The sequence below is a fragment of the Diorhabda sublineata genome, chromosome 7, assembly GCF_026230105.1.
Source record: "Diorhabda sublineata isolate icDioSubl1.1 chromosome 7, icDioSubl1.1, whole genome shotgun sequence".
NCBI classification, from domain to species: Eukaryota; Metazoa; Arthropoda; class Insecta; order Coleoptera; family Chrysomelidae; genus Diorhabda; species Diorhabda sublineata.
The window spans coordinates 2,525,687-2,540,554 of NC_079480.1; the positions used below are offsets into that span (position 1 = coordinate 2,525,687).

General features: G+C 27.9%; 5 protein-coding genes across 7 annotated transcripts; 2 read left to right on the top strand and 3 right to left on the bottom strand.

The window, feature by feature from the left end:
• Window positions 1–457: 457 nt before the first annotated feature.
• On the bottom strand, window positions 458–1,633 carry LOC130446544 (josephin-like protein). Of its 2 annotated transcripts, none has more exons than XM_056782865.1 (3): window positions 1,301–1,633; window positions 1,058–1,233; window positions 458–933 (listed from the first exon to the last, which is right to left on the bottom strand). In XM_056782865.1, the coding sequence occupies exons 1-3, from the start codon at window positions 1,549–1,551 to the stop codon at window positions 812–814; spliced, it is 549 nt and encodes a 182-aa protein (XP_056638843.1). In that variant the 5' UTR covers window positions 1,552–1,633; the 3' UTR covers window positions 458–811. The 2 variants fall into 2 exon arrangements, with proteins under 2 accessions (XP_056638843.1, XP_056638842.1); XM_056782864.1 differs by having other exon boundaries at window positions 466–997; window positions 1,053–1,233; window positions 1,301–1,625.
• Window positions 1,634–2,603: 970 nt separating this feature from the next.
• Window positions 2,604–6,034, top strand: LOC130446391 (NADH dehydrogenase [ubiquinone] 1 beta subcomplex subunit 11, mitochondrial). Its single transcript, XM_056782626.1, has one exon. It carries the CDS (start codon window positions 2,687–2,689, stop codon window positions 3,122–3,124), a length of 438 nt encoding a protein of 145 aa, XP_056638604.1. The 5' UTR covers window positions 2,604–2,686; the 3' UTR covers window positions 3,125–6,034.
• LOC130446390 (reticulophagy regulator 1-like) lies at window positions 3,302–7,747 on the bottom strand. Of its 2 annotated transcripts, none has more exons than XM_056782624.1 (5): window positions 7,298–7,747; window positions 5,958–6,159; window positions 4,641–4,824; window positions 4,077–4,175; window positions 3,302–3,892 (listed from the first exon to the last, which is right to left on the bottom strand). In XM_056782624.1, the coding sequence occupies exons 1-5, from the start codon at window positions 7,480–7,482 to the stop codon at window positions 3,468–3,470; spliced, it is 1,095 nt and encodes a 364-aa protein (XP_056638602.1). In that variant the 5' UTR covers window positions 7,483–7,747; the 3' UTR covers window positions 3,302–3,467. The 2 variants fall into 2 exon arrangements, with proteins under 2 accessions (XP_056638602.1, XP_056638603.1); XM_056782625.1 differs by having other exon boundaries at window positions 3,302–3,838; window positions 7,298–7,652.
• A 107-nt stretch (window positions 7,748–7,854) lies between these two features.
• Window positions 7,855–10,752, top strand: LOC130446392 (tRNA methyltransferase 10 homolog A). Its single transcript, XM_056782627.1, has 3 exons — window positions 7,855–8,592; window positions 8,733–8,838; window positions 10,402–10,752. The coding sequence occupies exons 1-3, from the start codon at window positions 7,963–7,965 to the stop codon at window positions 10,545–10,547; spliced, it is 882 nt and encodes a 293-aa protein (XP_056638605.1). The 5' UTR covers window positions 7,855–7,962; the 3' UTR covers window positions 10,548–10,752.
• On the bottom strand, window positions 9,118–14,710 carry LOC130446393 (probable nuclear transport factor 2). Its single transcript, XM_056782628.1, has 4 exons — window positions 14,477–14,710; window positions 13,937–14,008; window positions 12,103–12,201; window positions 9,118–11,820 (listed from the first exon to the last, which is right to left on the bottom strand). The coding sequence occupies exons 1-4, from the start codon at window positions 14,582–14,584 to the stop codon at window positions 11,707–11,709; spliced, it is 393 nt and encodes a 130-aa protein (XP_056638606.1). The 5' UTR covers window positions 14,585–14,710; the 3' UTR covers window positions 9,118–11,706.
• Window positions 14,711–14,868: the final 158 nt, after the last annotated feature.

Consider the following 14,868-nt stretch of genomic DNA (forward strand, 5'->3'; position numbering starts at 1 on the left):
TTTGTAATGTTTTCCTGTCCTCAACCATAAACAAATACCCACATTTGTATGTTGTTAGAACTGAGTGTATCATCCATTGATTCCATTCATAGACATATCACATTATTTAGATCGTTCTGTCCTCAACCATAAACAAATACCCCCATTTGTATGTTGCTAGAACTGAGTGTATCATCCATTGATTCCATTCATAGACATATCACATTATTTAGATCGTTCTGTCCTCAACCATAAACAAATACCCCCATTTGTATGTTGCTAGAACTGAGTGTATCATCCATTGATTCCATTCATAGACATATCACATTATTTAGATCGTTCTGTCCTCAACCATAAACAAATACCCCCATTTGTATGTTGTTAGAACTGAGTGTATCATCCATTGATTCCATTCATAATTGCTGTGAAATGGGACTCACTTGTGCAATTGCTTTCAAATACAATTTAAAAATATTAAGTGAATAATATCGAGCCACAAAATAGTCAATATTGTAGGGTTTCTTTTTTCCCCAATGTCCAGCCAAACTGATTGGTCTGTCCTTCTGTTAGATTTGACAATCCTATTAACACGTAGACTTTCAACTGTTTTTTTAAAGCTGTCTATCACGAGATTCTCATTTCTTATTAAAAACCTTTTAAATATGTCAGAAAAATTCATGTTTCTCATCCTGAACTTCTATTGAACTACCATGGTTTGGAGTACAAAATACAATAAAAATATATTGTGAAAAAAACTTTTTATAAAAGAAATATCAATAAAAACATTTAATATAAATTTGTTAACAATAAATATGTAGCTCCTATCACAATCTTATGATTTATTATCCTCTATATCCCCTAACTGGATAATATCTGCATCTCTACCATTAACCGCTGGTGGAATACTAAAATCTTTAATCCAACTTTGTTTTTGTGACACTTCACTTGTAACAACTAAAAAAATTTCTTTATCTTTACACTCTATTTCATCTTTCAGATAATTTAAAACATCTTGATCCTAAAAAACATCAAAAGAGCAAAGAATGATAAATGTATTAGAAGAAGTTACTCACCTCACCAATTTTTTGTGGTGATTCTAGCTTTGAATCCAGATTATAGTAGCAACCATTTATTTGTCTTACAGTTACCCAATGACGTCTCCAAATTGGTAACGTGAAAAAACCAATTTTATACTCGCTAGGTATATTCAATATAAATCCAGATATATTATCTAAAATTAAGCAAGTAGGATCCCTAGAAAACGTCCATGGAATACCTTATTTATAAACATATGAATACAAAAAAAATAAAATTCGAATACCTTCTTTTATCAAACCAAACAACTTCATATCCTCTATCTTGTAAAGCTTTCATAATAACATTTATATCATAATTCCCTAGTCCTAACATTGATTTGTGAGGATTTATCCAATGATTAGGAGATAATGAAACACATATTGAATCTAGTTCGGATTTCAGAAAAGCCCCTTTTGACTGAAATAAATTGTTCAAAGCATGTAATGCACATAATTCCCTTATTTGTTTTTCATGATAAATGCCACTGGCCGTCATAGTCTTTTAAATGTAAATAGAAACTTCAAAGTACGTAACATTCGTATAATACGTAAGACATATGAAAAATTTCTTATGGCTTATTTAATACGGTGCGTGTATTAAAAATCATATATTTTTTCGGGAACTATGATCATATCAGATCTGAAAATGATCAGATAGATCACTTAGGAACTGATTTTGGATTCTAGCCCAGTTTGAGATTTTTGGAACACCGCGTTCCGTTTTCCGTCGCAATTTCAAATTTAAAACTCAACTCACAAACTTTTTATGACTTTGGCTCCTTTTGTTGATTCATAACGGAAAAATGTTAATCGTTCGTTGGCATTTTTTTTTATTTCTGTCAATCGTTACTTTTTGATAAGTGTATTCTTTACATAGAAGCTATCATGGTTGTTATTTTTCTTTTAAGAAATGCTACAACTTAACGTTTGATCACAGAACACAAACAAATTTCTGGTGTGGCTCTAGCTCAGTTTTTATTCATTTTTTTCGCGATTTAGATTCGCTACCGCTGCCTAGCACACATTAAAAGCGCTCTGAAATAGAACGGAGGTAGAGAGTATATCATGATTATAGCTATGACCTGATTACTTGGTTAATTTCTGATCATAGACTGCTCAAAATATATAATTTCTGTATTGAATTGTTGTGCAAATTTAGAGAGAAGGTAGAGCTATCTTTGTTTCAAAAAATATAACGGCGGGAGAAGAACGATACAAAAAATTAAAAGGAACATTTGAGATAATGTAACTTTCTTTGTATCTCATTATAATATGTGAACATGAGTTTTAATGAAAGCGCAGTATAGAATTGTTTTGTTTATGGTTCTGACCGACAATGAACGTGATTTACATTACTCTCTAAACGTTCAGATTATGATCTTAATCCTGGAAAATATCGATAGTTAAATTGAATAAATTTTCTATAAAGTTGTAATCAATAACATAATAAATGATTGGAACTTATTACACTCAGTATATATTCCATATTATTTTTGTTGGTTTCATCATGTACAGTTTTTCTATGGTTTTATCGAACAATGGCGAAGCTACACGATTGCAATTAAACCGAGAATGTTATGACATAATTAGTTCATAACCTTAAAACAGTTGGTTTCCCCAAGGAATTAAAAATGTCGGGGCAGTTATATTCGACAATTAAACTGTTACGAAGAGTAGTTCCTATAGCAGGTCGAAGACTTGTATCCACATCAAAGAAGAATAATGTTACAGCAGAGGTAATCGAAAGTACGAAAACCAAAAGTAAAACTGTCGCTTCTGACCAAAATTGGATCAGTTATGGATACGATTGTACATCAAAAGAAGCAGACAGGAACGCTATGCACTCTATATTCTTTGTTTCCGTTACTTTATGTTTAGTTGTTGGTGGATTTTTTTGGTCGTATATACCCGATTATACATTGAGAGACTGGTCGCAACGAGAAGCTTATTTGGAATTGCGTAGAAGAGAAGAACAAGGTTTGCCTTTGATTGATCCCAACTTTATAGATGTTAACAAAATCACATTACCCTCTGATGAAGAATTGGAAGGTGTAGAAATCATAATTTAAATATTAAATTTGCAAATTATTGTTTATAAAACTATTTCGAGTGTAATAACAGATGCTACTTATAGGTATGTGAACTTGTATACAGATAATAAAATTTAAAAATAATATATCATCATTTTAATGTATGCATATTGAGGTAAGAGAAAATTGAAGTAGGAGGTAAATGAAATACTCATATTCAAAAATTAGTTTTAATAAAGACAGAGCTCAAACGAAATAATTATTATTGTTTTAAATAGCAACGAAATGTTACTATTTTTTAATACTAATAGAAAGCGTTCCTCATAAGCTGCTACAAAGACTTGATACAGGGTTCATCACATTTACATAACTAATTCTATAATTAATCTTTGATATCTGATGAATTTACGAATTCAAATTCACTATCACTGCTACTATTTTCTCTTTTAATGTCGGTCTTTCTTATGGACTGGGCGTAACTCAATACATTCGATACTAAATTACCTATTTTATCAATATTTGTTTGTACATTAGCAAATGTTGAACTATTTGAATCATCCACATAGTCTTTAGGGAAACTTGTATTTTTTTCTAAAAATTTGTCTTCTTCTGAGGAACTACTATCTTCATTAAAATGTAGAGAATCGATATTTAATTCTTTGTGTTCAATATCAGAATCACTGGATATATCACTGTGAGAATAAGGTGGGAGTAGGTCTTCTTCTTCGATATCTTTCTCGACTTCAGCCATGTCTAGAAACGATGGCATTGTAGTAATACCACTAGCTAAGGAATTTGATGCTGAATCTATAGACAAATCGAAATAACAAGTAGAAATATATTACTAAACTTGAAATAATAAAAGATAATGTCTATAGAAGACAATGTTTACTGTGGTAATAAACAGTGTGTTCAATATAAATGTTACAAAAACAAAGTATGTACAGAAATACTGAAAATAAATGTTATTAAAAATATTAATTATACCAACCTGCAGTTCGATCAGTTAATAAACTTTCTAAATCAGCATCCCTATTTTCTACATGAGAATCATATAAAGAAGGAACCAGTTCTTCTTCAGCCACAGACCCTTGAATATTCAATTAAGATTCAAAATTTACATAAAGGTTTCAAATAGTATATTTGCAAAGTCTTTTAAATTTAATGCTAATTCTAATTGGATTTACTTCAACAATCATTCAATTTTATGCTAATTATAGTTCAATTTCATTATGGAAATACAAAAAAAAATCAGTAATGATCGCAATATAAAAAATGAAAATACATTTGCAATTTCAACAATGGGTTCTTTGACCCAATATACAGCGTCGGATTTAGGGAGGGACAACGCAAAATTACTAATTTGATCATTTATTTTAAAAGCGATTTTGGATCCATAGCAAAATTGCATTTTTTTCATAAATTGTTTGGAAATTTAAATGAACAAATTTTTCTCTAATATTATCTAAACCGAGCATAAATAACCTAATTATTCATTATTTACTTTCTATATAATTCAATGGGGATTTTTTAAATAGAAATGTCTATAACATACCTTTGATATTAAAAGTAGACTTTATAATGTTCCTCATGGATGTTTTAGTTTCTTCTGGTAGTAATTTGATTGCTAATGGTATGAAAAAACTTAGCAGTAATAATATATAGCAAAATAAATAACCTGATACATTTCTTGCAATCACATTTAAAATGAAAAATACCAGCGACATACCAATACAGAACTAAAAATAGAATTACTATGTTTACTGATACTAATTCAGCTAAATTCATTTAAAAAATATTTCATACTTTATCATCAATTTATTATTGCAAGTACTTTTCAAATTCAATTAATATTTTCTATTGTTAAATATGTAAGAGCAATTTTTTGATGGGCATTATTGCTATAAGTCACAATGAGTATAATAAGTTGGTTTTTGCTAAATATTTGCATTGAAACTGAAAATTAAGGAAATTTTTAAGATCACTAGAATGCGTGTCCTGAAAAAGAAGAACATGCGGATTGAATTGGAGTTTAAAGATCAATGTAAAGTATGTTTTGAAAAAGAAGTACATTTGGATTGGATTGAGGTTATTATAAAGGCCACTGTAACAGATGTGGATTGGATTGAGGTTATTTTAAAGGCCACTGTAATTCATGTCCTGAACTTTTTCTCGAGGGTTGGTAAGATAGTTTGATTTAAAATTTGTGATTTTTCTATACCCTTAAAAACAAAATTTACCAAATATAAAGTAAGGATTTTTGTTTTACAATGGATTGGAGATAATAAAAAAAAACAAATGGACGTTTCAAAGACCTAGGACAGTTCAACCAAACTGAAAAACATTTAAATACAGTCCCTTGGGCCATTCAAAATAAACATCTGATATAAGCTATAGTACACACAGCCACAAATTTCGACTTTTAACCAGACATGGTCATTTAAATCCCCATCTCGACACTATAGGTATTATGGACGATCCAGAATACCACTGGTGAATGGAGGAGAAAGAAACTGCAAACTACGTCATTGATAAGTGCCCAGCACTCATACTTACGAGGTTCAAACACTCAGCAAAGTCAAAATACTTATTTTGATAGTTTTAAGAGAGACGCAACAGGTTTATAAGAAGACCTATGTACAGACCAAGCCAATCAAAACTCAACTTTGAACTAGTCCTTCAAGGAATGAGTCCAGAATATTGGTCAATATAAATTTGAATCATTGGATTCTATATTATAGGTATATTAAAAGAAAACAGGGATTTCATATTATATGAAAATGCATCTATCTTTTGCACTATTTTACTAAACTGAAATTTTTTTAGTTATAAACTACTTCACTTTTCTTATAGTTATATAAAGATACCTTACCATTAGTGAATTTTCTTTTCTAAATGCTTTTAAATTGTAAATCATATCCATAATAAAAGACGACATTCTATCAGTCATATCTGTATATTTTTTCTGCTCATCCGTTTGATTGTCATTAAAAAAAAATGAGTCCCATATAAATAAAATTAATATAATTAAAAATAAAAGTCCGAAAATTCTTATCTGCCAATGCACCAGTAACCTAAAATATTTGTAAAATAATAATAGGTATAGCAATTCGAAAAGTGAGGAATTTAAATTCTTATCTTAATTTGTATATAAATATTTATCTAATAATAATTCGAAAAAAAAATAAATAAATTTTACTGGTACTCCATAGCTTAAAATTACTATAAAAGAGCAAAAACAATAACTGACTAAAATTTTCAAAATTATCTTAAACAGCTGTGAGATCTAAATATGTATTTGGCAAGTAATAAATGTAATTATTTTATGTTTCTAAATCATGTTGATTTTAGGTCTGTTCTGTTTTAAAATTAATTTTTTTTATAATTTATTTTTGAAAGACGGATAAATAAATTTTCAATAATTACAAAAAAAACTAATTTTAAATCAGAAGAGACCTAAAATTAAAAGGATTTAAAAACAAAAACAAAAAGTATACGAAATTATTTTTAGATTGAGACACATTTGAAAGTAAAAAAGATTAAATAATTAGTTGAATAAACAAAATATTATATTTGACTGTTTGAATAATAAATAGATAATTTCACTATTAACTAAGAATACCTTTTAAATATAATAAAATCATGAAAATTTAACCTACTGACCATCTTATAATACTTATTTTACTCTATGCTGCTAACTATGTATTACTCTATATTTCTATAAAAAGATCTACGTGGTTAAAACTAATAATTGAAAATGCATTCAAACTGCTCATGTATACTTAGAAATATAATGTAATTTCCATTTTTGATAATTATTATATAGTATCATCCTTATTTTATATAGAAATTCCCAATTCATTTTCCTTAAAAGCTAATTTAATTAGCACATACTTTATAATCCCATTGTTAGCCCCTTATTATATATAGTCTAAAAATTTAGACAAAGGAATGACATTGTTTGCATTGACGTCCATGTGAGTCAAAAAGGTCGAAAAAATAGTATTTTCAATGTATGTAAAAGAAAAATTTTTAAATTGTTACATTAAAACTATAAATAATTGTAAAACGATAAAATATTTATGTTTTATAACTAATAATTTCAGAAATTTTAACAATTATCATAAGACTAATTTTTGAATATTTGAATGTTTAATTACTAATCAGATGTAAAAACACGTGAGAATGTTACTTGATTATTTACGTACTTACCAAAATAAATAATTGAAGATAACAAAAACCACCAAACTAAATCGAGTGTCTTCCCAGCTTAAAACTTGATATACTTTCTCAAAATATATCCCGCATTTTGTTACTCTTTGTTGATTATTTGTTTCTAATCGGTTGGAAAAATATGGAACCACTATATCATAAAATTTTTGCTTCAAAAAATTCATTTTTCGTATTTATAAATAGTCGCAATTTATGGCGTGTTTCACATTCTCAATCCAAAATAAACAATTTTCTAGAGATGAGTAATATGTAACATAATGTGATAAATCTTGAAATGATTTTTTTACATATTATTTTATTATTGAAATCATTTGTAATTATGAACTGTTATAATAAATTTATGCAGTACGATGAAGAATTTATAATTATTTGGTTCCGTAAGAGAAGGCTTTTATTTTTTTTTACTTATCATCTAGTACTACAAACACTGATAGGTATACAATTTCTATACACAAAAGTAATGTATATTATCTATCATGACAAAATTATTTTTAGTTCCCACCTCTATTTTGGTGGCCCTGAAGGTTGATTCGACGCAGGGCATGTGGTAATTAAAACCACGTGTAAGTATCTGTCAAGTTTATCCTCAGTGACCTCTTACTTTAGCGAAATTATTAAGCAAAAAATTGCAAATAAGAAAAAAAATGAAAACAGAAAAGGATAAACAGGAAATTTTGCCGACCACTAACGAAGGCACACAAAATAGTGATAAACCCATTGAATATTTTAATGGGGTAGAAATTTCTAAACTAAGTAAAAAACAAAAGAAAAAATACCTTAGGACGGTAAAATGGAATGCAATAAAAAAAGAAAAGCGTGCAAAAGAGAGATTGAAATTAAAAGAAAAACGAATACATGCTAAAATACATAATATAGATTTAGGCCCTAGTCGCAAACAATTAAAACGAGTTAAAATGGCCAATAGTCCTTGTAAGATTAGCGTTTGTATAGATTTGAGTTTTGACGATCTTATGATCGACAAAGATATGGCGAAAACTATAAAACAAGTATTACGAGTATACACAATGAATCGAAGAGCCAAATCGCCATTACAACTTCATTTAAGTAGTTTTAATGGTAGAAGTGAGAAAGAGTTTGCACGACATCATGGATTTGAACATTGGGACATTAACTTCCACATCGAAGACTATATAAATATATTTCCTAAAGAAAAAATCTTATATCTAACTAGTGAAAGTGATAACACCATTATGTCTTTAGATGAAGACAAAGTTTATATAATTGGAGGTCTGGTGGATCACAATTCACAAAAGGTAACATTTCACAAATTCTAATTGATTTAAAACTATTATTTACTTCAAAGTGCAATAAGTGTTAAAATTTCCTAAACATTGTTACAGTTGCGTTTATCTCAACAAAATTTATGTGGCATAAGACTTTTGCGTGTTTTTAGGGGATTTGCTATAATAAAGCCATTGAACAAGGTATAGCACACGCGAAATTACCAATTGAAGAATTTTTTTGGATGAAACATAGAAAAGTATTAACAATTAACCATGGTATGTATGTATTTATTATTAATTCAAATGGAATTATTTCTGTCATCTTTCCTTGTGAATATTTATCAAAATTGTTAGTTTAGGATTAAATAATGTTAAAAAAAACAATAATGTAGCATTTGAGTGATTCTTAATAGAAAATTCAGTATTTAACACACGAGAACACAATTTAACAAAAAAGGGGCACTATATGGTTGGTTTTAACTTAAAAAGACAAAGATCTTGAAAATATAGAAATGATTAATTAAATAGGCATTTTTTATTAACTTATACGAAAGATTTTTCTGGTAATAATATATTTTATGATTTTTTTATACACTATTTTTTAAAATTAATAATTTTCTATTAGGTATGATCAAATAATACAGTTAATTATTAAAAAATAGAGTACAAAGTTTTTTATTTATTAAATTCCATTATAACTAATCTAGAAATTCACAAGCAATATTTTTGTATTAAAATCTGTGTTCTCATTATCCCAGCAGCTGCATCCCTTCTATGTTATTATGTTTATAATGTTTTCTTGCAAAATATCTTTCCTTGATTGCATTCCCATTCCTAGATCCCTAAGGAGATCGCTGTTTCTCAAATAGTTGCTGTATATAGAAAATGGAATGCATATTTTTTTGTGGTAGTTTATAAAGCTTTTAAATATTTTGTGTTCCTATGTCATCGGAAAAGTATACTCATTATTTTCCTCACTGGTTGCATAATACGAAGCAAATCCTTATTATCCTAGTTGTGTTAAAATTAATCCATCAAGATTTTCATTTGCCTCCATTGTTTTGCTCATTTTTCTCTAGGTTCCATAGTAATTTGTTTTTACATAACTTTTTATCAGATCAAATTGCAATAAAAGTCTTCAAAGTAGATCGAAAAAATTTATTAATATAATTTTCAATTCAATTTATTTATTTTCGAATTTGCTTGAGTGGATATAAACTTAATTTCAAATATAATAGCGAACCTTTGGAGGTAGTGAGAAATTTTAAATATTAAGGTGTCACTTTTTTGTCTTTATTTCTAAATATGACAAAAAGAATAGTAACTAAGACTCTTCAATCCACAGGTACTTTTATGGTGATTTACTTGAACAAGTCATATATATCATTGAAAAAATTAATTCGGACTAATTAAATGAATATTTGTAAAACTACTTGGTAACAACCTCTTTGAGACGTGCTTATTTAGTCTTTTGTACATTTTGCACACCACTTGTCAACAGTTGATTTTCTTGGAGCAAAGTCCAAATAATGTTTACTAAACCAATGTTTGGCTTTAATAGTACTTTTTGTCGGAAAGCAATGCTTTATTAACATACAAAACTCCTTTTCATTTTTTTTTAAACTAATTTGGAATTTCTGGAACTGTTGGTGATATTCATATGAACACACTGTTTACACTAACACTCACAATTACACTGTTTGACGCGTGTTTCGATAACCAAGTTATCATCTTCAGACACTGTAAGTAAAGTGTCGGAAGACGTTAACTGGTAACAACTAAAAAATAATTTATCAACAAAACTATATTATATTTGTGACTTTAATTTTTTTTTTCCAGTTTACGAAATTCTTCTGTATGTAAGTGAAGGATGCAGTTTCAAAGAAGCAATTGATAAAGTCCTTCCTAAAAGAATTGAGAAAATACCAACTGATGCTAAGGACATAGAAAACCATGATATAAATGTAGAGAGTGATAACAGTTAATATAATTATACTATTTAATTTATTAATATATTTTGATTAAATTTGGGGCTATATAAAAGATCAGAAAATATATTTAAAAAAAAATGGATGCGACACTTGAAATAAATATATCAAGACAAGAATTTTTTGAAAATTCAAAGTGAAGAAATGCAAAAACATGTCAATACGAATTTTAAAGAAAAATAAAGCTATTTTCACTAATGCATTCTAATTCTTATGATTACTAAATTATCTTTTTCAGAGACCAAAAGAAAACTGCTTTTTAATCACTTTTCCAAGAATTGTGTCTCAAAAGAAGTCTTAACATGATTAAGTACATTTCTGTTAGTCATTGTGGGTTTTTTGTATGAAAATTTGTAATAACAACATCCTGTATATATTTAGTCCAATATAAGCCTTATTATGGTTGTTTTATGGCGTGTCACATCATCCTGTAAATATTTGGTCCAATAGCGGCCTTATATTGAGTGTTTTATGGCATGTTTAATCATCTTGTACATATTTAGTCCAATAGAAACTGTATTTTGAGTGTTTTATGACATGTTTTATCACCCTGTATATAGATAGTCCAATAGAAACTGTATTTTGAGTGTTTTATGACATGTTTTATCACCCTGTATATAGATAGTCCAATAGAATTTGTAATTTGGGTGTTTTATGGCGTGTTTCATCATCTTGTATATATATAGTTCAACAAGCATAAATGGTAGTGAATAGTATGTTCAGTATGAATACCACAAACACTATGGAACGCATGTTTTGATAATAAAATAACCCCATTTTTTCTTGTCCACATCAACTTGACCTTTACAAATATTGTTTCACATTTATTGAAACTTTAGGAATGTTTTAAAATGTTTTGGAATTACTCTGAAGAACAAAAATATCCTTTTATTGGTTATAGAAGCAGTACATAACAGAAACTAAACAGATGAATTTAGAAAAAATTTAAGTACAAAATTCAAAAACTTGATTTTTTATTAAATCTTTGGAATAATGTAAAACTCAAGTAACATTATCACAAAAATTGAAGAAGAAATATATGGAATTTTTTTTAGAAAATAATTTTATTAGTGTGAAGACATTACAAGCGAAAATAAAGATGTACAAGTGAAGTTTGAGACTGCATATTGGAGTTGAATAATGAGTTATAATTAAATTAGGCACTGTTATGTATGTTCAACCTAAATATGTCGTGTTGAACAAAAAATGATCCGTTTAATGGTTTTAATACGAAAACTTGGGTGTACGCATGAGGAGGATCTGAATCAACCTGAAACAAATCAAAAATAAATTATATAACTTAATCTTAAATATACAAACTTGTGATCTAATTTTTTTATCCAAAATGAATGTTAAATTGAAAAATTTCAACAATAAAGAATTTTTATCTTTATATAAATAAAATAAGCATTTCTCAAAACATGGTTTTCAAGAAAATACAGATTTTATATTTATATTTCTTTCGTTTTTACTTTACTTTATTTATGAGAAGAGGAAATTGAAATCAAATTTATTATTCGATTTAACTTTTTTTTTATATATATATACTTACTTGTAATCTTCCTAAAACATTTATTAGTACTCCACCATCAAACATAGGTTGCGAGTCTACTTCTGTAATTTGTCTAGAAATATTTGTAAAACCTAAAGACTGAAAAAAAACATCATCGTTGACAGTAAATAAGAACGTTTCCACTGGAAAAACATTCAGCAACTTTTGTAATTCTTGTTTGTTTAAAAAAATGTTCCATAAAGTTGCTAAATGTTTCTTTTGTTTCAGAAACAAATGTTGCCAGTTTCTAATTTGAACAATACACTAAAAATCGGCTAAAGACAACAACTAAAAGTCGCCATCATAGCCGAAACGAATAAGTAACTGGGTCAACCCTGTAGGGGAGATTCTAGAGGATACAAATTTTAGACACTTCCACTTAGTAACGTTAATGTGGGTACTAGGTCATTAGTGTATACCAGGCAATGAAGAAGCAAACAACCTTGTTAAAAAAAAGGCAGCGTCTTTATATTTTAGACCAGAGCCCTACTGTAGTCTCATGAAATGGCACATCAACAACGAAATGAGCACACCTAAGACAATTAATAAATAAGATTCATACAAGTCCATCAGTTAATAAGTCTGAGGAACTTTTGGAGATGTCCAGAAACGTCATTGAATCGGTGGCATGGCAGATGACAACAGATTATATACTCTGGGAATGTCTCGTTCATTTCAGCAAAAGGCTTAGGTATCTCGAAGGAGTAGTGCTAACTTTGAAAGGGAGACAAAACCCCAAAAAATGCTTTATTTGGGAGGAGGCAAGTAATTTTGAGGCAGAGCACATTATCTCTCTTTAGGAAATTTTATTTCATTCTTGAGGACCCAAAATTTGTACTCTTCTTTTCACTCCATGAGGCAATTTTTTCATTGGGAGTTTTTCCAAGAAATTTACTTGGTTCTGGCTTAACAAAATACAATCTTGCAACACTTTTAGCAATTTTATGTATTAAATAGTGAGCTCACGTTTGTTGGAACCAGCAAAACAATTTGACCCACAACAGCTCTATACAGTATGTGATGTTTAGTTATGGCTATTTATTTTTATTAATAGGCCCAGATCTATTGAGAAATCTTGATTTACGTTTTTTTAATTGAACACAATAAGTTTAGATGTGTTTCTGGAGGTTTCTGTTTTTTGCAACAAGACATATCCAAACAAAGTTGCTCCAGTAGCAACGCAACTTTGGAGTAGATGAAAGTTGCCATTTTAAAAGTTTGGTATTAGAAAACCACAAGTCAATGTACTAAGTCTTGACATTTAAATAAAATCTTCCCTAATCAAGTTAAGTCAAAATACAAACTGGTCTTAAAAATATTTAGGATCACATTGTAATTACAGAAAAATATTGAGGTTTTTTTTAATAAAAAAAATTATCATGAAGATCTGTCCAACATTATTAATTCCTTTTTTTCATGATGATTTGTCTTGATTGTAAGTTTCTTTTCATAAAAAATTAATCAATTTACAAAAACATTGACATTTTGATTTACTTGGGTCAATTTTAACTTCTTTATGGAAATCAAGACAAATCATCACAAAAAACATAAAAAGGTCTAAGAAGTGAAAAGTTGAAGAAAAATTATTAATTTCTAGAGTTAATAGTATGTTAAAAAATCTTTTAATGCCATTTAATATAGAATAAAAAATATAGATAAAAATCAAGCATCATTAAATCTATTATAAACTATACGGAAAAGATAAAATTATTTCTTAATGGTGTTTTTTCAAAAATTATATGTTTTTTGGTTATTTATAAATTATATGTATTTATATATAGATAAAGCCAGAGTATTTTATTCTTCATCAAGTATTGAATATTCATATACTTACAGTTAATTTTTCCATTATTTTTACTGAACCTTGTAATTGTTTTCCTTCAAAGGTCATAAATGAATGCTCTACCTACAATAATTCAACATTATTAGTAAATTATTAAAAAAACTATAAAATTGTTGATTATATTCTTTAAGTCTTAAGATAATGATACTTATCTTATATGATAATAGGTTGAAATCGTAATTAATTCAATGGTTTGAACAAATTGTAACTTTATAAAAAAGCATAATTTCAAGTTTAAAATGTATTTAAAAAAAATTTTAATTGTAAACTGAAGTAAAATTTCATTTAGTTTTAAATATTTTAACTGCTAATGGCACTTTCAATGATTACACAAACGATAACTATAAATTATATCCTACACAAAACAACATTTAAATATATAAACAAAATTAAGATAATAAACGACCAAGAGGATTGTTCAACGAATATTTTAGGGTTAATAAAGCCTTATTAAAGTTTTTTTTTGTCATATATACTTCAAAATATATGTTATGGAAGAAAAATAGATATAATATCAAAAGTATCACTCACGTTATACATGTTTACCAAATTAGGCCTCTGATTTGGATCGTCAAAGAGCATATAATATTGTTGTACAAAACTTTTACCTATAGCATCATATTGCAAATTTAAAGCCATTTTAATTTTTTCTTAATAACTAAGTCGATATATATATATAAAATAGTATAAGCCAATTTTTTGTTGCGAGACCACAGCCAAGCAGAAATGAAACCCTCGTTCGTTTGATGCCAAAACTGTTTCCGCTGTGAGGTCATATTTTATTTCATTCGTTTTCGTAGAATCATATGTCATTATGTCAAGGGTTGTGACTAGTTTGTGCTTCGTCCTTAAGTATACATTAAAAAGAGAAAACAAATACTATAGTGTAGAATAGGGTTATATTATTAAAAAATTGAACGTAT